This window comes from Lepidochelys kempii, chromosome 2 (genome assembly GCF_965140285.1).
Source record: "Lepidochelys kempii isolate rLepKem1 chromosome 2, rLepKem1.hap1, whole genome shotgun sequence".
In the NCBI taxonomy this organism is placed as follows: domain Eukaryota; kingdom Metazoa; phylum Chordata; order Testudines; family Cheloniidae; genus Lepidochelys; species Lepidochelys kempii.
The window spans coordinates 22,132,601-22,157,895 of NC_136381.1; the positions used below are offsets into that span (position 1 = coordinate 22,132,601).

The 25,295-nt window shown below is 42.9% G+C and overlaps 1 protein-coding gene across 1 annotated transcript in view; it reads right to left on the minus strand.

Moving 5' to 3' along the window:
- Window positions 1–25,295, minus strand: part of FER1L6 (fer-1 like family member 6) — a 148,439-nt gene that overhangs the window by 88,307 nt on the left and 34,837 nt on the right. Inside the window, exons 2-10 of the mRNA XM_073329149.2 lie at window positions 22,696–22,778; window positions 14,418–14,547; window positions 13,167–13,221; window positions 12,921–13,052; window positions 12,241–12,303; window positions 7,045–7,123; window positions 4,494–4,650; window positions 3,518–3,704; window positions 260–452 (exon numbers count right to left, since the gene is read on the minus strand). Coding sequence (XP_073185250.1) covers window positions 260–452; window positions 3,518–3,704; window positions 4,494–4,650; window positions 7,045–7,123; window positions 12,241–12,303; window positions 12,921–13,052; window positions 13,167–13,221; window positions 14,418–14,547; window positions 22,696–22,778 — 1,079 coding nt within the window. The remainder of the gene's footprint in view (window positions 1–259; window positions 453–3,517; window positions 3,705–4,493; window positions 4,651–7,044; window positions 7,124–12,240; window positions 12,304–12,920; window positions 13,053–13,166; window positions 13,222–14,417; window positions 14,548–22,695; window positions 22,779–25,295) is intronic.

A 25,295-nucleotide genomic window follows, 5' to 3' on the forward strand; every position in this document is an offset into this window, starting at 1 on the left:
CCTTTTCATTACTGATCAACATGATGCTATTTAGGAGTATTTGTAACAAAGGGCACAACACCATTCCATTAAACACACAAAAAGACTCAGCTCTGTATAAGGTAGGAGGATTTTTCATACAACCAACAAAAGGCCTACCCCTCACTAAAACCCTTTGAAGCCTTTAACTGGGTCTTAACTAGGGTCCAGTCATCATGCTAGTGAATTTTATCCTACGGGCAGGGGAGAGTTTTTATAACTAACACATTTTCCCCTTTACCTTTATCTCCATCTTGTTCATTTGAGATTTTTTTCAGGTCTATGAAGTGTGTGGCTAAGGCCACATCATTCATGCTGCCTTCATCCCACACCTGGATTTTGACTCTTCGACACAGTGGGGGGAACATTTCCTTGAAGACAATCTGTTCATGCCACACAGGATCAGCACAGCTTTTTTGCACTGTTGTTCGTCCCTGAAATGAAAGACCAGCAGCTCTAGACCTTGAGGCTAGACCAGATTCTGGAGAACAATGCTGAGAGTAACAAAGTCCTCTAGCAAGCCCTGTCTTTTCTATCACAGAGAAAGCATGTGGTCTAAATAAAAATAATTTTTAAGCACAGTTTTCCAGTCTAGTATATTTCCTGAAACTTGAAAGCATCTCTGCTTTTCTATTAGTCAGTGTTAACACACAGCATAATGATACATTGCAATAACTACCGTGGGAGTTTCCTTGTTTGTTTTCTCCTAAGTATTTAATGAAGGGCCACATCCTGGCCTTGGAATTCTCATGCAGAACTAGTAGAGTTTAATGTGATGTATAACTCTTCAATGTCCCAGTTCAATTCCTCTCTGTGCACTTAGAGTGATATTTCTGCTATGCAAAACTGCACACATGGAGATGGCCTTTTTAATTATAACTCTGGTTCTAAGGAACCAGTGGTACTTTAGTGCAGTTGTCTCCTGTCAGGTGAAATCCATTCCTGTGTAGAAGGCCAGGACAAGGCTTTCTGCATCACTTGTAACCCATTTCGACTTATTTATTTGCAGGATCATTTTAGTTTACCTTTAAAAGGAGGAATTAAATTAGAATGGGGCAAGTTCTGGCTGCAGTGTGCACCCCATGTGACTGGGCATGTCAGGGAGGACCCAAAGGGGCAAGAATCCTCCCCCTAGGCCTGAAAGTGACAGCATGCTGTCCTGGATCCATCCCTAACTCATCCCTCCTGACGTTTCAAGTGACTAAAGCAGGATGCAGCATTACTCAGGACTAGCCTGTCTGCTCCAGATGGGAGGATGGGCCAAATCTGAGAGGTGCTGCAACTCTGTGCACCAGGTTGCAACACCACTCAGTTTGGGGGCCCTCTCAAACAAGAGGCCAAGGGCAAACTGCTCCTTTCTGGATGGCCCTGAATGCAGGAAATATTCACTTCACCTGGGGGTTAAAATGGGACAGTTCTAGAAAACCTGGGACTCATGGGAGGTCTGCCCTAATCCTAAACCCCAAATCCCATAGTAAACACCACTGGATAAGTTCTACCCCTATAATTAGAACCAGGTTCCACAGAAAACAAAGTGCACAAAGACTTTCACAAACCCACAAATAGGTCAGATATTTGCACCCACATCTTTTTTCAGATGTAAAATTTTACATATTCAGAAAGTCAGATTTGTGCACACGAACTGAAAGCATGGGTTCAAATTAGGAAGCTAGAAGTCTGCAATAATGGCATTTGCAGTCGCAATGCATTTGTCATCACAAATATGAGTTTCTGCAAAAAAAGCCTCCATATGAACAGGTATATGAAAAGTTAATGAAAAAATATGGCTGTAATTACTCAGCCTGATTCTGATCTCAGTTACACCAGTGTAATGAAGACAAACTCCATGCCAGTCGATTAAGTTACACCAAAGTAAAACTGGTGTAATTGTAACCCATGTGCCTCGCAGTGAGCTATCTCTTTAAGAGACCCAGTGAGGGGAGATAGGAGTGAATTGTCTCTGGGTCATTGTTGCTCGTCAGATATAGCACTCCACACCCAGAAGCTTCTGGAATTGGGTGTGGTAGTTTTGGGTCTGCTCCAACAGGTTCCCCGTGGCTGGGGTCAGACTCCATGAGGGCAAGCAGTCAGGGCAGCTGCTTTGCAGAAGGCCCTGTGCCCTGTGTAGGTTGGGAGAAGCTGGGCCCAGGAGCAGGAAGCAGGCTGTCATCCCTAACTCGCAGGCATTTTGCAGCAGGTTAGTGATATTGTTAACCCTTTAACAGGGCAGCATGGGCAACGCTAATTATAGCAAGGGGAAACTGGGAGGGGGAAATAACGTATTCTAGTTTAATTGTATGCTTTGAATGTTGTTTCGATTTTAGCCAAACTGTTTTAGTTAAATTGTCTCAATTAGTCTGAGTCACCAACTAATGGGGAAAGAGTCATGTCTATTTTTCTATTCTCTGTTTTGTTTTTTCTTGTAACAGGGTTTTCTTTAAATCTATACACTTGTGACTTAACTGAGTGGTTGGTTAATCAGTCAGCTGACTGGCTAGCAGTGATTTCAGCAGAGACAGAGTCTGCCTGGATCCCAACTGAAGATTCCTGCAAGCACGTGGAGGGAAGATGTTGTTTTAGACTCAGCCGACTGCCTAGATCTGGTGATCAAAGACTCTAGCTGAGACTTAGGTGAACTAAACCTAAGCTTTTGTGAACTCTCAGTTTCTTTTCACTGTGTTTCTGTGGGGACTGACCTGTTCGGATTTTAATTTGTTTTCTTCATTTATGTGTATGTATAACTGTGAAGATAATGTCCATGGATTATAAAATAGCCGTGTTATGCTGTAAAAATTAGATTATTATTTGTTTCTGTATCATATGATTTTATAAAGTTATTTTAATTAAATTTATTTCTTTAGTTCCTTTTGGGACTTGAATGTGCGGACGCTGACCCTGTGCAATCCTTCCTGAAAATCCTTAGAGACTGAACTCTGGGTCTCCAGCTATTTTTCTATGGGAGTTGGGTATTTTTAGGCACTGGAGAAGGGCAGCGAAGTGAACTCGAGCTCACCCAAAAGTTACATAAGGCAAGAACTAGGCCCTTGGGCCTTGTCTGCACTAGCAAACTTCCTAGCCTGAATGAAGCATGAGTGAATCTCCACCAGTGGTAGCAATGCTGGAAATTACAGTACAAACAGGCCTCATCTGTAGGGACAATAATAAAAACAGCAGCACCGCTAGGGCCCTGTGTCTGCAGTACAGCTTCCACCACAGCTACCGTCAGAAGAGAGTACAGAATGAGAGCTATGAAATTCATTGGTAAAGATGCAGCCTTAGAATCCAGCTTGTTCCACCTTGGGAATTTTAGCCTTTCTTGACTGTAAGAGAATTAGACATTACACACTGTGGTATTATAATACCACAGTGCAGCTGTGCTGATGCAGTGTTTTAAGTGTAGACCTGCCCTAAGTAAAAGTGCGTCAGCTTTAATGTTTGCACATAACTTAACTGACAGGAAACAAGGCCTACATTTGTGAGCAATACAGTCCCAATTTACCATTTGACCTGCAAACATGACCACCACATACGGATCCACAAGGTCCTTACTATCGCCCATGAACGCTTTGGTGACATTAGCCATGATGCTGGAGTTCATCTTTGGAAGCCCTTCTGCTTTATAGATTCTCACATAAAATCTGGCCCAAGGTCTTTCAGATGGAAATCCTTTGGGGATCAAGAGGTTCCTACAAGAAAAAAAAAGCCATTTCCCTCAGAATGAAAACTCAGCTAGACAATGAAGTGATTCCAAGACAATGTTTTTACCAAAGGGGTCGCACCATTATTTTACAGCATAACCTGTGATAAATACTGTGTCTCAGAGGCGGGGGATGGGAATGGGGGACATGGAGTGTGCATTTGTTTTTCCAACTAAATAAAAGCATTTTCTAGTGACCCATAACTGCAGTACGCGGCAACACCACTTGGCAAGCAGGTGTCTATGAAGTGCCCCTGCTAGAAATGTTTACACTTTGTACAGTGTGTGTAACTTGTAATGGGGGCAGTGTTTGTACATGTATATAAAGAATACACACACACACAATAGGAGGATAAGAAATATCTTCCTGTCATATTGTTTTTGGGGTGGGAGGTTTTTTAAACACCTGAAGTTTGCTGCAATCTGGTGCATTTTCCAGGCAAAAAATTGCTATTCAGAAATATTTCAAATGGCCCCAGAGTAAAGTCATTCAGGCAGGGATGGTTAAGCAGTTAGCAGTATCCTGAGATGAGAATGAACTCCCTCTGAGGCAGGGAACTGACAATAATCCCTCCCTTTCATTTGGTGGTGGAATTAGAACTACTCTCCTGCCCCCCACTCCACTCCCAGCACATCAAAGCAGAACATACAGAGACTTTTGTTAAAATAATGCCAGATTACACAAGCAAGGCATGTATTCTATAAACAGGAGAAAAGGACTTTTCATGGATTTTTTTTTCTCTTTGACAGATGCAAAGTAAGGAAATTTTTACAGTACTTTTCAATTTGCTCTTCAGCATCACTTTCTTTCTGAATGGCTTGTATCGTGTCCCCTTTCCCAGCAACACTGATATCACACTTCAGGTATCCCTTGGCTCCTGTCCTAATGTCAGCAGGGTCTGTGAGAAGTGCCCACTTGTCACAAAACTGATGACCTGTAAAACATACAAGTTTATACAAGTCATGGAAGACGGGAGACATTCCAGAAGACTGGAAAAGGGCAAGTATAGTGCCCATCTATAAAAAGGGAAATATGGACAACACGGGGAATTACAGACCAATCAGCTTAACGTCTGTACCCAGAAAGATAATGGAGCAAATAATTAAGCAATCAATTTGCAAACACCTAGAAGATAATAATGTGATAAATAACAGCATGGATTTGTCAAGAACAAATCTTGTCAAACCAACCTGGTAGCCTTCTTTGACAGGATAACAAGCCTTGTGGATGGGAAGAAGTGGTAGATGTGGTATATCTTGACTTTAGTAAGGCTTTTGATACTGTCTCGCATGACCCTCTCATAAACAAACTAGGGAAATACAACCTAGATGGAGCCAGTACAAGGTGGGTGCATAACTAGTTGGAAAATCGTTCCCAGAGAGTAGTTATGAGTGGTTCACAGTTATGTTGGAAGGGCATAACAAGTGGGGTCCCACAGAAATCAGTTCTGGGTCCAGTTCTGTTCAATATCTTCATCAATGATTTAGAAAATGGTATAGAGAGTACACTTATAAAGTTTGCAGATGATACCAAGCTTGGAGGGGTTGCAAGTGCTTTGGAGGATAGGATTAAAATTCAAAATGATGTAGACACACTGGAGAAATGGTTTGAAGTAAATAGGATGAAATTCAATAAGGACAAATGCAAAGTACTCCACTTAGGAAGGAACAATCAGTTGCACACATACAAAATGGGAAATTACTGCCTAGGAAGAAGTATTGCAGAAAGGGATCTGGGGGTCATAGTGGATCACAAGCTAAATATAAGTCAACAGTGTAACACTATTGCAAAAAAAGCAAACATCATTCTGGGATGTATTAGCAGGAGTGTTGTAAGGAAGACACAAGAAGTAATTCTTCTGCTCTACTCCACGCTGATTAGGCCTCAACTAGAGTATTGTGTCCAGTTCTGGGTGCCACATTTCAGGAAAGATGTGGACAAATTGGACAAAGTCCAGAGAAGAGCAACAAAAATGATTAAAGGTATAGAAAACATGACCTGTGAGGGAAGATTGAAAAAATTGGGTTTGTTTAGTCTGGAGAAGAGAAGAGTGAGGGGACATAACAGTTTTCAAGTACATAAAAGGTTGTTACAAGGAGGAGGGAGAAAAATTGTTCTTCTTAAGCTCTGAAGATAGGACAAGAAGCAATGGGTTTAAATTGCATCAAGGGTGGTTTAGGTTGGACATTAGGAAAAACTTCCTAACTGTCAGAGTGGTTAAGAACTGGAATAAATTGCCTTGGGAGGTGGTGGAATCTCCATCACTGGGGATTTTTAAGAGCAGGTTGGACAAACACCTGTCAGGGATGGTCTAGATAATACTTAGTCCTGCCTTGAGTGCAGGGGACTGGACTAGATGACCTCCCGAGGTCCCGTCCAGTTCTATGATTCTGTGGTTCTATGGAATACCATTCAGTACAGTTTCTGAGGGCTGTGACGCTGGGCATGCAGCTGTCACAAACGCGCCCACCGCAGTATGCATGTCAGCAGTCAGAAAGCTGCAAACAATGTTTGTACTTTCCTGAGAATAACACTCCTACTCAGCAAGAACATTTGCAAGTGATAATAATGGTGAGCGGTGGATGACGGAGAGTGAGAGGCACAGGCCAGAGCTGAGTGGAAATAAACACGCTCAGAGGAGCAGTGTGAAGTGCTGCTCAGTGAAGCCCTAGCTGGGAACTACAGGCAAGGCACAAGTACAGCAGCTGATTCAGAAGAAAACAGTGGGAGGATGGGAAAGAGAAGCCCCAAGGGAAGAGGCTGAAAGCCAAATCTATTAGAGGCTTTCAGTGTCAAAGTTTATGGCCCAGTGCAGCGCTCTCCAAACGATGGCGGGTGTCCTGTTTAAGCAAGGTTGCTCTCAGACAGGTTTGAACCAGGGTTTCTTGATCAACGTAGACAGAAATAATTCCCTCTGTGTTGACTACCTCAGAGGAATATAAGAAAGAGGGAGCCACTGGGGCAGTTCTGTTGAATGGCTTCATATTGTAGGACAGTTATAAGGGGTAAACCCACTGCCCTGTCTAGCCTGGTAAACAGACTGCAGACGGGGCCAGTGTCTTCCATATTCTGAGTAGCTAGAGTGATGAGTGAAATGGAGGAAATGCAGCACTATGGCCTTCCTTTCTGTGCCTTCTCATTTGCATTTACAGCTCCGTTTTCCTACCACTTCAATGCCTGGATATTTATTTACATATTTACAAAACACCCTTGGCAATGCCCTTTGTGGGGGTAACTGAAGAGGAAGGGTGGTCCAGTGACTGAAGAAGACAAACAGCAGAAAAAACACACATGTAACAAAAGAGAACTTAGAAAATGCATCTCCTACCTGGCTGATTATACACTGTTCCCACATCTACTTTAAAGGAGCCAATCAATAAGCTCCCGATCAGCTTGTTGTGCATAACCTGTTGAAGAAAGGCACATTAGAGATTCCCTTCCACTCAATATATGAAACAGAATTCCAAGCAAAGATACTTGATATAGATGACAAAAGCAGCCACAGCAACCAGTGGGGATCATATGCAACAACACACATAGACACCTTAGGGCTGGTCAGTTTTTGTGCTGCCTTAATTGTATGAGTTTAGAAACCAATATAGTTAAATCAGTGGAACCCTCTAACTTGGACGCAGTTATAACAATATAAAACTACTTATATATGTCCATTTAAACAGGCAAGAGGGATATAAGCAGTTTTATCCCGGAATAACTGCATCCATACTAAGGGTTGCGCCTGTTTAACTATATTGGTTTCTAAACCAATAGTTAAATTGGTACAAAAACTGTTTGTAGACAGAGGAGAAGGAATTACATTGTCACTTTCCAAAGTTTCAATATGTATTTTACTCAATGGGCCCAATTCTGAGCTCACAAAATGTTATTCTATTGAAGTCAGTGGGTGACACAGATGTAAAGTGGTGCAAATGAGAGGAAGATCAGGTCCATGGGACACTTGCTCCATCCTTCCAGATTAGGGATTCAACACCAGCTACTCCTGGTCAGATCATTCCCCCTCACATCTGGATTTGGTTTTCAAATCCCTGTGTGTGTACCACTGGTGACAAGCAGGCTGCAGGACAGCAGCATTTCCTTGTGGTGGGGTTGGAAGAAGAGCTGTGTGAACCTTTTGTTATGAAACAAATCTTACTGGTTTCGGGTTTAATTAAAAATCTGGAACTCAACCATGTTTGAGAAAAAGATTCACAAGAGCTAGCACATCTTTCAGACAATCTTTGGCCAAACTGGAAGGAAAGATAGCTCTGAAACTAAAATCCTAGATCTGGGCTAGGTTTTGAGTTCGTAGTTCATGTTTCTAGAACAACCAAATCGACACACCCCAAACTTGGGAAGAATTCAAATTTGGATCTGGATTTTGAGCCCCCAAATTTGGAAGCACACATATCCAGGGCTTCAATTCTATATATTCCAGATACAGACTTGGATTCAGCTTTTGGTATGGATCTGTCATGGGGGAGATAGATCTTGAGTCTCCTCTCAAATCATAGGACTTGTAGCCCAAGGATCATGAGACTGTAGCCTTCAGCAAGGCCTTCTGGGAAACTGAAGCAGCAGCCAACCTAATGCCAGACCAGTTAAATCATTAATATAGCATCCATCTAATTTTCAAGGAACCTAAGTTAAAATAGGCTTTGGGGTTCAAGAAACCGTGAAAACTCAGTGGTTTCACCTTGAAGCCAGGGAAAACAACAGCTTTGGATGAATTTCACTTTGACTTTGTGGCTGCAATAGGAGCGTGAACCCATGGAAACCAAAGTGGCAGCCCCACTCCACATAAAAAACGTTCACAAGTCCTGCGCAACCAAAACCACAACGTTTCATAAAGCTTTAGTCAGGGCAAGAAAGGGATCTATTGGAGTGAAAGTCAAGGCTAGGGTCCAGTTCTCTCATTGCTCTCCTTTTATTTTCTCTCCCCTCTCCAGAGTCTGAGTGGATATTCAGGGATAGTCCCATGTGAAAACTACACTTTGTGGGCACGTAGGGGCCTTCCAGTGTGAAGAGTGTTGAACCCCTGTGCAGTGGTGCTGGAACAATTTGTATAGTGGGGATGCTGACAGCCATTGAATCAAACTGTAAACCCTGTATATGATGGAAACCACTTCAAGCCAGGGGGTCTGGCAGCACCCCTAGTTCCAGCACCTATGCCCCTGTGAGATTCTGAGTGTTCTCTATTCCCACTGAAGTCCCACAGGGCTCCACCCCTTGCAGGATGAGGCTCTTAAATTGACAAGGAAAATAAGTAACTAACAGCTCTTGTGTGCAGTGCTCTGTATATATTTTTTCACTCTTATTTCTCAAGCTTCCCCCACTGTCCAACCCTCCCCGCTCTCCACCCAGATGTAGTAAAGCAGGCAAGTTTGACGTTTCAAATCAAACTCTTTTTCTTTTCTCCATGGGGGAGGGGGAGGAAGGCAGAAGCAAGCACAATAACCAGCTGAACAGCTAAAAACCCATGGTGGGTTTTTTCACAATCAATAAACTCAAAAAATAACTGAAGGGATTTTCTTCAAACTTTCCAGCTGAGAAGGAGCAGGAGAAATATCAGTCTAGAATGTAACTGAGTACTGAGGATAAGGGCTTAGAGTGAAAGTACAATATCAATCATGCCTACAGCATTGAAAGGATGTTGCCATAATGTGTCTGAAGAGGTTAATGAGAAGGAAATCTATTCATTTTTAAGGGCTTGGGAGACAGAAAAGGGCCCTGTTCTCCCCCAAGAACATGAATCGAATGGCAGTTAGACTAACCGCTGGGCTGATACATGGTAGTGCTGCTACATTATTTGCTTTCCTGAGGCTTCTAAACACAGGTCTGTACATTTCCATGATAATACGGATTCAGTGTGTGAGGGATTAGTAGTCCCGAAGGCTGTTAAACTTTGCTTCTCCTCAGGCTAGCTTCAAACCAAGCAAATGTAGGAAGTTTTCCATCTCCTGTGGTGCTGTTTCTTGCCAGGACACGTATTTGCTCGCTCGTTCAATTTTATTCCCTTGACATGCTGTTTATTTCTAAAGCCATGTTCCAAGATAACTGAAATGAATTCCTGATTATAATAGCATACATTAGCATTGTATTAGATTGGCCATATTTTGTTTATGGCCTAATCATTACAACCTTGGGGCCAAATCCTCTCCTGGTTTCTCCATTGAATTCAATGCAACTAGGCCAACTTACACCAGCTGAGGCACTGGCCCACTTTCTCTATTGAAACTTGGCATTCAGGCCCTCAACCCAGATGTTGACAGATGGCTAAGCTACCGAAGAAAAACTTAATCAGTAAGATTAGACGTGGAAGTAAAAATAACAGACATTTACCAGGTGAAGGCTTCTTGTAATTATAGTATAATTCAAAGAAAGGGATGTAGTGTGAAGAAAAAATGAATAAGCAAGATATTGATTTAATATGCTCTACTTACTTTTGTATCTTTTAAACATATGTAGATAAACGTATAGAATTCAAATGGAAGAACTGTTTCTCTTGGGAAAATATCTACTCTTCACATGCAGCAAGTATTTTACAAAGAACTAATTCCATGCCCTATGGGTTTGATCCTGCGGGACAGCACCAGGCACCAAAACGTGCATGCAATTGGGGCTGAAATACACATCTGTGCGAAAGGCCAACAAGGGGGCCGACGCACTAGTTGAGCCCCACTGAAGCTTTATATTAAGGGGGTAAGCAGAGTTTAACTGGTCAAAAGACCTTGTGCTGCTGCTCTGCATAGGGTGAATTTCACCTTTATATGCCCAAGCTAAAGAGGCAAACACCACAAAATTAGTTTGGAATTTGGAATACAAATTAGAAATTTGCTAACACAGCTGACTTGCTCGGCCTCAAATTGGCCATTCGTACATGAAAATACCCACTTTGTGTACCCAACCAAGATAACTGCACTTGAAGTGCTGCACTTCTGATGGTATGAAAACTGAGACTGGATCCTGGCTCTTCAAATACATAGTGAACATCTCTGAATCTTACAACAACAGGTCTTGTATGCATGGATCCATGTGACTCTTAGACAGCCATCTGGTTCTGCCACTCAAATGTGGGCCCCGTTCTGATATAGGCCTGGTGTGTTTGTTATAAATGGGCGACATACTTCATAAAAAAAATAAAAAACAACCTTTCCCAATACCTGGAACCATTGTTCATTTCTCTGACCAAATTCAAACTGAACCATTTTTAATGGTTTGGAAATTTTTGGATATGAGGCTGTGACTGGAAGCAGAAATGCTGAAATACTACATGAGAGGCCAGACTTGTGGTATTTCTAGCTACAAATGCAAGTGGCACTGGCCCATATCTCTTGCTCAAGTTCTAGCCCAGTTTTAGGTTTGAAAAGGCTTGGGATGCATATATAGGACCAGATGCTCCACTGGTGTAAATCAATGTAGCTCCACAGAAGTCTGAAGATTCATCCTTAAACTCTAGATGTTTGTCCAAACCCCCAAACCAACACCTGCTTTGATACTCTCTCATCATCTTGGGCTTCAATGGGAAACAAATGTGTACTTCCTCAGTATCATTCCATTTGCATCTGTGCAACATTCAACTACTGATTTCTCTCCAGGGAAAGTGCTAATTAGATCTATATTTGTTTTACATATTAAACCTCTCAATGCTATGCGAAACACACACATTCCCCACAGCATACTTTAAATGCTTCTTCATTCCTAGAATCAACTATTTTAGGAATATATTCCTGGCAGAGATTAGCAGTTAATTCAGCTTTCCCCAGGTGCATGAAACCATCTTTAACAAAATGAGTAGCTGTATGTTTGTTCATTTCAGTATTCAAAGCAAGACTGATTGGGATAGTTGGATTTGCTCCTTGGGGTTTCACCGCACCAGAGTCAATGCAGTGCTGAGCATAGCAATTTAACTTACAGTTAAGTTCCTTTTCCTCCTGAATAACAAGCAACAATTAAAATGCTAGGATTATTTGAGCACTGGTGTTGCTCATGCCTAAAGAGCTGGAATGCAGCTTTCAAATTTGAACTTGGGTTGCATCGGAAGAATTGAGATAAGCCCCCCCCCCCCCCCCCGAAAAAAGTTTCAGCTCAGTAAACTGAGAAAAACTAATGTGAAGGTTGAAAATTAAAGGGATGAAGACAATGCTGAGGACTCCACTAATATTGGGTGAAATTCATCCTCTACAGAGGGCCAATGTGAGGCCAATGCACCACTCAAATATCCAATCAAGTAACACACTGTTCACTAGTTTATAATTTACTTTCAAAAAGATGTCCATGAAAATTCACACTGGATCTTGCTGTTCGGTTGTTTTAAGTCTCTTTAAGTCATTACCAGTTGACACTTCTCCCTTTCCCCATCCCTAACTTCACCTTAGTGCACACACTTTCAACCTCGTGTTACCATTGGCATTTAAAATATAATGGTTTCTCTTTTTATGAACATCACTGTTAGACCTAGTATAACACACACAGCCAAATATTTGATCCTTGTTTAATAAAACAACATAAAACTTCCCAAAATACTTACAGAGATTTTGATAATTTTGTCAAATAAATGCACTTGAGGTCCAATGAAGTCAAACACAAAATACTGTGGAAAAACAAAATTGCAGATTAGTATTGTTCTTAATGCTGTCATTAGCAAGCACTATTTGCCACACAGTTTGAAGTTATGGTCTAATCTAATATACTTCCACATATGCTTCTATCAGACTATTTTTAAACACACACTACATTTATTTAAGAGCTCTAAATCTAAAAGCTAGAGGCAGAGAAGATGGGAAGCCCAGAAGAAGAAATAATTTGGTTTGCTTTGGAAGTTATTTTATCAAACTCCTTGTGTAACTTGCAAAAGCAAGTGTCGGAGCAATTTGAACTTGAAGAGAGTGATGGTGGGTTGGGGGGAACTAGTCTGGGAAGAGCTCATGAATGAGGGATGGGAGTGGTAGAGGAGGAATGAGACACGGCGAATCACGTCCTCAGCGGATGAGATTGGAGGGAAAGTGAAAAGAGAGAGGTTGAGAGACGCAAGATGGAACAGTTGTCACTTTTGCTCTTCCATACTTTAAATTTAAACAGCTTGCTGACACACTTTCCTTGTCAGAGAGATTAGATTGCTTTAGTCATTAATCTCTAGTTACTGTAATATGAACAGTCACCATTCTGCAACCATTTCAAACAGCATCTTCCCAACTGCAAGGTACTTACTTCATTGTAAAATGGGGCATTTGTGCCTTCTTTGACTGTCGTTTGCTTCTTTTCATCTCCAATCTCTATGATCACCACTGGATCAATATTCTCGCCAACTAATTGCCGGGCTTCAATTATTGTTATTGCAATCTGCAGGGCACAAATACAACACATGCACGAAAGCAGTCTCAGATTCAATCTCATCAGTTATTTTAATAAACATAAGTAGTGTTATTATAAATGTGTGCACTGCAGTCTACTCACCTGATAATTCTGGGATTTTATATCGCCAGCATGAATTTTGGTCTCCAGTTTTGCTCTGTTTAAATTATGGAACAGAATATTATGCATCACCCATCAAAAACATTACATTCTTAGTTCTTTGACACATGCTCAAGAGATGTGTTTAATACCATTTTCCTTGAAACGACTATTTTTAGTGGCTCGTTTTGAGATAGGCTACTTGGTTTTATATCACCGGCAGTCACTTCATATGTGAGCCCTAGGATCTTTCTTGGGGATAATGATACCATGTATTTTCATATCTCCCAAAAACAGCTTTGTGTGTCTTCACATTTTATCTTAATGCTTAGTATGAAAATGCAAAGAGGGAATTAATGCCAGGAACTGAAGGTCTCTGTCTGATTCTTATCCAGTTCATAGATTCGTAGATTTTAAGATTGGAAGGGACCATTATGATCATTTAGCCTGATCTCCTGCATAACACAGGACATTATATTTCTAAGTTCATCAGACATCTCTCTCTACACACTGATATATGTAACCCCTGCTTGCTTGGAGTGGCACTCTGTCCCCCTCTAGTGGTGTCTAGGCCCAGGGGAGATTAATAAGCCTGCTACAGGCTCGGCTAATAGAAAGATGTCTTTTAGCTCAGGCAGTAGAGGCTTATGCATTAAGTTCCAGAGATCGCAGGTTTGATCCCCACTGCCGACGCCCCATGTGGGTCAGCATTTCGTAACAGACGCATGTCTCTTAGCCAAGGTTGTAGCAGGCTCATCAATCTCTAGGGGACCTAAACAGCACTAGAGGGGGACACGATGCCACTGTGAGCAAGTAGGGGTTACATATATATGAAGTAACTCTGCACATGCAGAATATTATATAGCTATAGATATATAGCAGATATAAATACAGGGTCTGATACAATGCTCACCAAAGTAAATGAAAGAATTCCTGCTGACTACTGTGGGACTTGGATCAGACTCACATTTTTCCCCAGATTATCAACCACGACAACTCTGAAGATTTCTGTTTTCTTTCTCTAACTCACTTTCATTAGCAGCTTAATCCTGGTTCTCCTTCCTTTACTCACACTCTGCAGTGCCCTGCATTTGGTGACAATCACCATATACCATGTAGAAGTACAGCTGGTGAGAGATCAGTACTTTCAGCAAGTTGATATTCTAGCCATGGGAAGTGCTGCCAATGGCAGTGCTGTCACCAAGAAGAACAGGATGGGGAATAACTGGAAATATTAGTGATTTAGCCAAGTACCTTTTCCTCTGCGGCCCTGCGGGTGCAAAGCCACTGTAAGATGCAGTGTCATCATACATGAAATCACTATCTCCCCCTTCTTGTCCTCCAGACATCTCATGGTGAAGACTCTCACTTTCATCGTGCTCACCTGATTAACAAAAAAATAAAGAAAATGTATCCCCTTCTATCACAGAATCATAGAAAGGTAGGGCTGGAAGGGATCCTGAGAGGTCCTCTCATCCATTCTTCTACACTGATGTAGTACCAAGTATAACTAGACCATCTCTGACAGGTGTTTAAACTGTTCTTTAACTCCTCCAATGAAGGGGATTCCACAACCCCGTTTGGTAATCAATTCCAGTGCTTAACTATCCTTATAGTTACAAATTTTTCCTCATATCTAACCTAAATCTCCCTTGTTTCAGATTAAGCCAATTACATCTTGTCCTATCTTAAATGGACATGAAGATCAACTGATCACCATCCCCTTTCTAACAGCCCTTAATCTATTTGAAGACTGTTACCAGGTTCCCTTGCAGTCTTTTCTCAAGATTAAACATACACAGGTTTTTTAACCTTCCTCACAGGTCAGGTTTTCTTAATCTTTTATCATTAATGTTGCTCTTCTCTGGACTCTCCAGTTTGTCCACATGATCATCTTTTTCAAGTTTGGTGCCCAATGTTGGACACAGTACTCTGCTGAGGCCTCACCAGTGCCAAATAGAGTGGAACAATTACTTCCTGTGTCTTACATACAACACACCTGTTAATACACCCCAGAATTATATTAGTTTTTGTGGGGGAGGGTAGGGGTTGTCAACTGCATCACGTTTTTGGCTCATTATAACTCCTAGATCCTTTTCAACAGTACTATTACCTAGCCAGTTATTCTCCATTTTCTAGTTGTGCATTAGATTTTTCCTTCCTAAGAGTAGTACTTTGCACTTGTCTTTACTGAATTTCATCTTGTTGATTTCAAAACAATTCTCCAATTTATCAAGAATTCTAATCCTGTCTCCCACATTGCTTGCAACTCTTCCCAGCTTGGTGTCAGCTGCAAAGTTTATAAACAGGCCCTCACTCCTTTAACTGAGTCATTAATGAAAATATTGAATAGTATTGGACCCAGGACTGGTCCCTGCAGGACCCCACTAGATATGTCCTCTTAATTTGACAGTGAACTATTGATAACTACTCCTTGATCGTGGTTGCTCAATCAGCTGTGCACCCATCTAATAGTAATCTCATCTAGACCACATTTCATTAGTTTGTTTATGAGAATGTCAAGTGGGACTCTGTCAAAGCTTTACTAAAATTAAGGTATATTTCATCTACTGCTTCCCCCCTATTCACTAAGCCAGTAATTTTATCAAAAGAAGGAAATTAGGTTAGTTTGTTCTTAACAAATCCATGTTGGCTATTAGTTATCACCCTGTTGTCCTCTAGGGATTACAAATTGATTGTGTAATAATTCATTCCAGTATCTTTCTAAGTATCAAAGTCAGGCTGACTGGTCTATAAATCCCCAGGTCCTCTTTGTTCTCCTTTTTAAAGATAAGTACTATGCTTACCCTTCTCCAGTCCTCTGAGCCCTTACCCATCTTCCATGACTTCTCAAAGATAATCATTAACAGTTCCAAGATTGCTTCAGCTAGTTCCTTAAGTACCTTACGGTGAACTTCATCAGGCCCTGCTGACTTGAATACATCTAATTTATCTAAATATTCTTTAACCTGCTCTTTCCCTATTCTGGCTTTTGTTTCTTCACCCTTGTTGTTAATATTAATTGTGTTTAGCATCTGGTCACAATTAACTTTTTTTAGTGAAGGCTGAAGCAAAATAGGAGTTAAACACCTAAGCCTTCTTGGTGTCATCCGTTATTAGCTCTCCTTCCCAGCTAAGTGGTGGACCTACATTTTCCTTGATCCCTTTCTTGAAGATGCCGGACTCCTTCTTCCATTAAAGATAATAATGAACAAGGCAGTGTTTCCAGCAGGGAGTATATCCCACCTGTGCTCTATAGCCTGCACTGACTTCCAATTCAAGCTCTAAATCAATGCAGGCTAGCTTAGAGACTACATCTCTGCTGTATCCTGCCGTTAAGATCAGCCAGAGAACTCAGGCTAACAACTCCCAGATATAAATGGGAAGAGGTGGGAAGTGAGTCATTTACCGTGAAGAGACATCAGCTCTGAAACTCACTCCCTGCCTCTGCATGCGTGGCCGTACACAACCCGAATCTGCTATTCTTTGTGGCACATCACAAAGCTTTTCGGTTTGTGCAGGCTGCCCCCAGCGGGGGGGAGTTAAGAAGGGGTGAGTGAGTTGTGGGGATAGTTTTAATTTGGGGTGACTTTGAAGGATTTTTATGCAAACATGGTAAATATTGCAGTTCAGCAACAGTTACGGCAAGTATCCAAAACATTAAGGCCACTGAAGTTGGCTGTCCAACTGGAAACACTTTAAGAGTAAAACTGATGCACCCAAAAGCAGAGGACATGGAGGCATCTGCATAAACATTGGTGTGGTTCTGACTGAATCCAAGGGCTTTAACCTCAACTGGCATAAATTGGTATTGCTCCCATTAGGACCAACTGCACTGATTTAGCCCTAAGGGTCCCTCTGTACATTTTTTCTTTTGTTTTGCTTCTGCATTGCTGCAGTCTCATGATCAATTGCCCCTATCCTATTTACTCTAGCATGTGGTGTTTGATTACTGCACTTTATTGCTTTACTTTGTTTACTTTGCAGGCTGAAACACTCAGAATTCTCTTCCAGCTGGGAAGGGCCATGTGCCAGAATTATATTCTGTCAAGAAAAATCTTTTCAGTTTCAATTTAAGTGAGCTGTAGCTCACGAAAGCTTATGCTCAAATAAATTGGTTAGTCTCTAAGGTGCCACAAGTACTCCTTTTCTTTTTGCGAATACAAACTAACACGGCTGTTACTCTGAAACTTAAAATAATTTTGTAATGGTTTTCCTTTAAAATTTCCTTATGCTATCTGTCATCTTGATATCTGAGCAGATGTTTTTGATACTTCTACCCAGTTCCTGCAATAACTGAGAACTCCTTTCCATTACTACTCAGCCACAAATATTGCCTTGTGTGAATTCACTGATAGAAAATGAAAATGATTCAGCCAGTGGAACATAATCCCTTGGTGTACTCTTTCTTTGATACATCTTGTGAGCCCCAGCAGGAGACAAAATCATAGAATCATAGAATATCAGGGTTGGAAGGGACCTCAGGAGGTCATCTAGTCCAACCCCTGCTCAAAGCAGGACCAATCCCCAACTAAATCATCCCAGCCAGGACTTTGTCAAGCCTGACCTTAAAAACTTCCAGGGAAGGAGATTCCACCACTTCCGTAGGTAATGCATTCCAGTGTTTCACCACCCTCCTAGTGAAAAAGTTTTTCCTAATATCCAACCTAAACCTCTCTCACTGCAACTTGAGACCATTACTCCTTGTTCTGTCATCAGCTACCACTGAGAACAGTCTAGATCCATCCTCTTTGGAACCCCCTTTCAGGTAGTTGAAAGCAGCTATCAAATCCCTCCTCATTTTTCTCTTCCACAGACTAAACAATCCCAGTTCCCTCAGCCTCTCCTCATAAGTCATGTGTTCCAGTCCACTAATCATTTTTGTTGCCCTCTGCTGGACTCTTTCCAATTTTTCCACATCCTTCTTCTAGTGTGGGGCCCAAAACTGGACACAGTACTCCAGATGAGGCCTCACCAATGTCAAATAGAGGGGAACGATCACGTCCCTCGATCTACTGGCAATGCCCCTACTTATACAGCCCAAAATGCCATTGGCCTTCTTGGCAACAAGGGCACACTGATGACTCATATCCAGCTATTTGTCCACTGTAACCCCTAGGTCCTTTTCTGCAGAACTGCTGCCTAGCCATTCGGTCCCTAGTCTGTAGCAGTACATGGGATTCTTCCATCCTAAGTGCAGGACTCTCCACTTGTCCTTGTTGAACCTCATCAGATTACTTTTGGCCCAATCCTCTAATTTGTCTAGGGCCCTCTGTATCCTATCCCTACCCTCCAGCATATCTACCTCTTCTCCCAGTTTAGTGTCATCTGCAAACTTGCTGAGGGGTGCAATCCACACCATCCTCCAGATCATTAATGAAGATATTGAACAAAACTGGGCCGAGGACCGACCCTTGGGGCACTCCACTTGATACCGGCTGCCAACTAGACATGGAGCCATTGATCACTACCCGTTGAGCCTGACACTCTAGCCAGCTTTCTATCCACCTTATAGTCCATTCATCCATCCCATACTTCTTTAACTTGCTGGGAAGAATACTGTGGGAGACCATGTCAAAAGTTTTGCCAAAGTCAAGGAACAACACGTCCACCGCTTTCCCCTCATCCACAGAGCCAGTTATCTCATCATAGAAGGCAATCAGATTAGTCAGTCATGACTTTCCCTTGGTGAATCCATGCTGACTGTTCCTGATCACTTTCCTCTCCTCTAAGTGCTTCAGAATTGATTCCTTGAGGACCTGCTCCATGATTTTTCCAGGGACTGAGGTGAGGCTGGCTGGCCTGTAGTTCCCAGGATCCTCCTTCTTCCCTTTTTTAAAGATGGGCACTACATTAGCCTTTTTCCAGTCGTCCGGGACTTCCCCGATCGCCATGAGTTTTCAAAGATAATGGCCAATGGCTCTGCAATCACATCTGCCAACTCCTTTAGCACTCTCGGATGCAGCGCATCCGGCCCCATGGACTTGTGCTCGTCCAGCTTTTCTAAATAGTCCTGAACCACTTCTTTCTCCACAGAGGGCTGGTCACCTCCTCCCCATGCTGTGCTGCCCAGTGCAGAAGTCTGGGAGCTGACCTTGTTCGTGAAGACAGAGGCAAAGAAAGCATTGAGTACATTAGCTTTTTCCACATCCTCTGTCACTAGGTTGCCTCCCTCATTCAGTAAGGGGCCCACACTTTCCTTGACTTTCTTCTTTTTGCCAACATCCCTGAAGAAACCCTTCTTATTACTCTTAACATCTCTTGCTAGCTGCAACTCCAAGTGTGATTTGGCCTTCCTGATTTCACTCCTGCATGCCCGAGCAATATTTTTATGTTCTTCCCTGGTCATTTGTCCAATCTTCCACTTCTTGTAAGCTTCTTTTTTGTGTTCAAGATCAGCAAGGATTTCACTGTTAAGCCAAGCTGGTCGTCTGCCATATTTACTATTCTTTCTACATATCAGGATGGTTTGTCCCTGTAACCTCAATAAGGATTCTTTAAAATACAGCCAGCTCTCCTGGACTCCTTTCCCCCTCATGTTCTTCTCTCAGGGGATCCTGCCCATCAGTTCCCTGAGGTTGTCAAAGTCTGCTTTTCTGAAGTCCAGGGTCCGTATGCTACTGATCTCCTTTCTTCCTTGTGTCAGGATCCTGAACTCGACCATCTCATGGTCACTGCCTCCCAAGTTCCCATCCACTTTTGCTTCCCCTACTAATTCTTCCCGGTTTGTGAGCAGCAGGTGAAGAAGAGCTCTGCTCCTAGTTGGTTTCTCCAGCACTTGCACCAGGAAATTGTCCCCTTCACTTTCCAAAAACTTCCTGGATTGTCTGTGCACCGCTGTATTGCTCTCCCAGCAGATATCAGGGTGATTGAAGTCTCCCATAAGAACCAGGGCCTGCAATCTAGTAACTTCTGTGAGTTGCCGGGAAAAAGCCTCGTCCACCTCATCCCCCTGGTCCAGTGGTCTATAGCAGACTCCCACCACGACATCACCCTTGTTGCTCACACTTCTAAACTTAATCCAGAGACTCTCAGGTTTTTCTGCAGTTTCATACTTGAGCTCTGAGCAGTCATACTGCTCCCTCACATACAGTGCAACTCCCCCACCTTTTCTGCCTTGCCTGTCCTTCCTGAACAGTTTATACCCATCCATGACAGTACTCCAGTCATGGGAGTTATCCCACCAAGTCCCTGTTATTCCAATCGCATCATAATTCCTTGACTGTGCCAGGACTTCCAGTTCTCCCTGCTTGTTTCCCAGGCTTCTTGCATTTGTGTATAGGCACTTGAGATAACTCGCTGATCGTCCCTCTTTCTCAGTATGAGGCAGGAGCCCTGCCCTCTCACGTGCTTCTGCTCATGCTTCCTCCTGGTATCCCACTTCCCCACTTACCTCAGGGCTTTGGTCTCCTTCCCCCGGTGAACCTAGTTTAAAGCCCTCCTCACTAGGTTAGCCAGCCTGCTTGCGAAGATGCTCTTCCCTCTCTTCGTTAGGTGGAGCCCGTCTCTGCCTAGCACTCCTCATTCTTGGAACACCATCCCATGGTCAAAGAATCCAAAGCCTTCTCTCCGACACCACCTGCGTAGCCATTCATTGACTTCCACGATTCGACGATCCCTACCCCGGCCTTTTCCTTCCACGGGGAGGATGGACGAGAAGACCACTTGTGCCTCAAACTCCTTTATCCTTCTTCCCAGAGTCACGTAGTCTGCAGTGATCCGCTCAAGGTCATTCTTGGCAGTATCATTGGTGCCCACATGGAGAAGCAGGAAGGGGTAGCGGTCCGAGGGCTTGATGAGTCTCGGCAGTCTCTCCGTCACATCGTGAATCCTAGCTCCTGGCAAGCAGCAGACTTCTCGGTTTTCCCGGTCGGGGCAGCAGATAGATGACTCAGTCCCCCTGAGGACAGAGTCCCCGACCACCACCACCCAGCTCCTTCTCTTGGGAGCGGTGGTCGTGGAACCCCCAACCCTAGGACAGTGCATCTCATGCCTTCCAATCGGTGGAGTCTCCTTCTGTTCCCTTCCCTCAGATGCATCATCTAGTCCACTCTCCGCATTAGTACCTGTGGAGAGAACATGAAAACGGTACTTACCTGTCTCTGCGTTGCTGGTACATGGACGCCCCCCTTTCTTCTTCTGGAGGTCACATGCTGCCAAATTTCTTCACCGTCCTCCTGTCCCTGCTGCGCAGCCTGCTCTGCATCTTCAGAACATTGTGCCTGTAGAAGCATATCCTGACGTCTGTCCAGGAAATCTTCAGTTTCTCTTATCCTCAGTCAGAACCAAGAAGGAACCTGCTGTCATGTTAAAAGATTTCTCCCGTAGTTTAGTAATCAAAGGCACTAATGATGCGTATGAAGATGCAAAACAGTGATGTAGATGTCTAATGGCAGAATCGGCTGTATTAAGCAGTTGCTGCAATATGAGTGTTTGCATGGAAAAGTGCAGCAGATGTCACTGACCGCAGTGTAACATATTGTAAAAAAACAGGACCACCTAGGAACTTAGTGGTTATTGCTATGCTGCACACTGTGCTCCTTCAGAACTACATGGCAGTAGTGTGGACAGAAGTCAGATCTTCCTGCTTCACTAGCTCAAGCCCTTGCCATGTGAGTGAAAGGAGAATCGCCTTTGGTGTAGCAGCTGTTAGCAATATAGTGTCTATGAGTCACAGTTAAGTACTTCTGTTTCTGTACAATAGAAGGTCATGGTATATACATATGTACCAGCCAGTTTTTTACTGTATAATAATTCATAGAGTGCAGTAAACACACTAAAATCCACATTTTAAAAGACCCCACAGAATTCAAGGCATGACCTCACACCTAGGATTTATGAGACTCAGCTAACCCCTTCTGTATGAGATAGCTGATGCGGTGGAGGTGAAAGGGAGGGCTATAGGAATAGGAGGGTAAAGTAGTGGGGGAAGACACCTAGGAGAATTTCATGTGCGTTTGGAAGAGAGAAGTGCAGTAGGAAAAGGAGAAATAGGAACCTGTGTAAATTATGGATGCAAGATCCATGTATTAGATAAAATTTTAAAAAATATTTAAAATGACTGGACTGTAATTCTAACTCAGGCTTCCGACAATCACACAAACCACTATGTTTTTTCTCTTGTGATTTACAACTTCTGGATGGAATCACAGTGACCTGGATGGAATTCAAAATTTCCTGTAACTTAATCAATATGTATCTAGAACAGATTGAATTGTGCAATACTCAGTGCTTCCCTAAAGGAAAAATGGTTTTGACCATTTACTTCTATAACATTAGACTAATTTCAGATGCTATAATCTGCACTCATATGATCTCTGAGTGCCTTTGACCAAACAGCTAATCCTGTAGGAGTAGGCTGTGTTTATATTTAGTTAGGATTGATAAGGAATTTACTGTCCATTTTATCATTTCTTAAACCAATAGTTGTAAGGCTCGATTCACATGATTTTACAGGGGAAGTTAGGGATAAAATAATCTCACCCTTGTTCTCTTTTCTAACCAGGTGTAATATTGATTTACTAGGCCTTACCCACTGCACCTCTGTTTTCAATAGTTAACCCCTTCTCGCCTTTTTTCTTCTTCTTCAGCTTTATGCCAGCAAACAGCCCCTTTCTGAAAAAGAAGTTAAAAAAAATCATAGCAATGATAGCTTCAAGTTTTGTTCTACACAGACGTCCAATTTCATTTAAGCAGCTGTCCAAAAGGAATGTTAATATCCAAGTAAGATTGTTTATATTCCATTTCCCCTGCTACAAAAGTAATAAAAGCAAACAAGGAAACTTTTTCTATCGTGTTTTTGTGCTTTATTCTATTTTTGAACTTACGAACATACAGAGCAATATATTGATTTATTTACTTCTTATAGAACATACTGGTAACTTTATTTCAAACAAAGGCAACCAAGGAGGTCAAGAGGTCAAGAAAGGAAAGCCAAGCTAAACGTCTATTTCTGTTGACTTCCCACACAACGTAATTACTGAGCATGATGAGACCAAAGATGTATTTGCTAGTTTGAAAGCTTCTCAGCAGATTAAGTTTATAGGTTCCAAGTCAAAAGCAGCTTTTCAGTGAATTGAAATAAAAATACAATGTTTGTTTAGGCATACTTTAACCACCATCTTGTCTGCTGCCCTGCTGCCACATCTCTTGCTACAATGGCCTTTGGTGACATTATGAAATGCAAGACAGAAAAGGCAATCTGCATGGAGGGGACCCAGGGCTCAATTCTGCTTCTGATGAAGTCAATGGCAAAACTCTCACTGACCTCAGGAAGAGCAGGTTCAGGTCCCCAGGGGGAAACAGTTAAAGCAAAAGTGCTAAACCCCATTCTCACAGCTCTGGAACAGACCCGGGTTGGGCTTTCAGAGTTTTGTTCTGTTTCCCCTTTTTCTTTTGTGTTTCCTTTTTCATGGCCCCACAGCCATTTAAAATGTGTGTTGAACTGTTTTTAAACATGGAAAAGAAAGCCGAAAGCTCCTCAAATGTAATAGAAAATGCTTTCTGCTGAAAGAATATTACAGCATTTTCTCCCCTAGCAAGATTCAACAAGGGTGAGGGGAAACATAAACCATCCATCCACCCATTTTTGGTTACATGACTCCCCAATACCCTGTCCCATTTATTATTATTAATTATTTGTATTGCAGTAGCTCCTAGGAGCTCCAGCCTGGAACCATTGTACTTGATGCTGTACAAACACAGAACAAAGACAGTCCTTGCCTTTAACAGGGTGTACCAGCCCCACACTGATTGGGTGAGGATTAAAGGACTGCTCTGGGCCCAAGAGGCCACATCCCCTCACCTCTGCTGGGCATGCTACCAGTGGAGGGAGCAATTACAAGGAAGTGACAGCTCAGTCTGGGCTGACCAAGGAGGAGACCAGTTGGGTGCAGCAGCCTCCTGCTGGGAAGCTTCCAGGACTCAGCGTTGCCAGGGCCAATCCCTGCATATGCCAAATAAATAAATAAGGACTAAGCCCCATTGCTGAGCAGCTAGAAATCCATTGACTGTAGGAGCTGAGGGCGATGACTTGCTGTTGCCAGTGGAAGAGACTCCAGAGACGGATCAGAGGGCACCCTAAGTCCAACCCAGGATGACATTGGAGGGTCTGGAACAAGGGTAGAAAGTGACCCAGGGAGCTTGTGTAAACCATGCCTACTTGGTGTGGCACTCTGTTCCCCTCTAGTGACAGCTACAAGAGCTAGAAATTGATGAGCCTGCTACAACCTTGGCTAAAAGATGTGTCTTTTGGTTCATGCATTAAGCTCCAGAGATCCCAGGTTTGATCCCAGCCAACAACCACTGGGTCTGTCGGCGTTACATGTGCTTAAGGGTACCAAGCCCTGAACCCTGTCCAAGGGCCACTGTTTTGAAGGGCCATGGGTTGGAACCCAGTGGAGTAGGGTGGGCGTGGGTTCCCCCATCTCACCAGTGGGCGACACTACCCTGGAACAACAGCTGCTAGGCAAAGTGGCCATTGGACTCTTGCCAGTGGGCGACGCTACCCTGAGCTATTGCCACTAGGCAAAGCAGCCTTTTAGCTCTTGTGATTGGGTGATGTTATCCCAAACTGAAACTGCCAGTGAAATCGACCCTTGAACTCTTGCCATTAGGTGTTATGCCCTGGAGTATCACCATTGCAGTACCGCTGGCCTGGGGCACACAGGCAACCCCCCCTCCTCCCAGTGCCCCCCAAAAGCTTACAATCTAAGTAATCCTGGTGTTGTCCAGTCTCGTGTTTCAGCTTGCTAGGGCTAATCTCTATAGTGAGCCATGAAAAATAGGTCCAAACATTACAAACTTTGGAGATGTTTTCATCCTGAGCTGCACTGACAACCTCTAACCACTTTTCTACTGCAGTCAGACACTGATTTTCCTGGGACAAAGCATCTATCACTAGTTCTTTGTCAAATGTCTCATTTAGTCCTCTTCTCATCAAAGCCGTCTATCTAGGGGAGTGGTGTGTACCACATGGGCCAGAATTTCAGAAAAGTGTACATGTGACCGCAAATGCAAAAATGTACGAACTTTGCAAACCTAATTTGTGGACACAACTGTAGCAATTGTTTATGCAGTTGCAGTGAGCACATGTACAAAATCAGAGTGCAAATGCATGTGCATATTTGCATT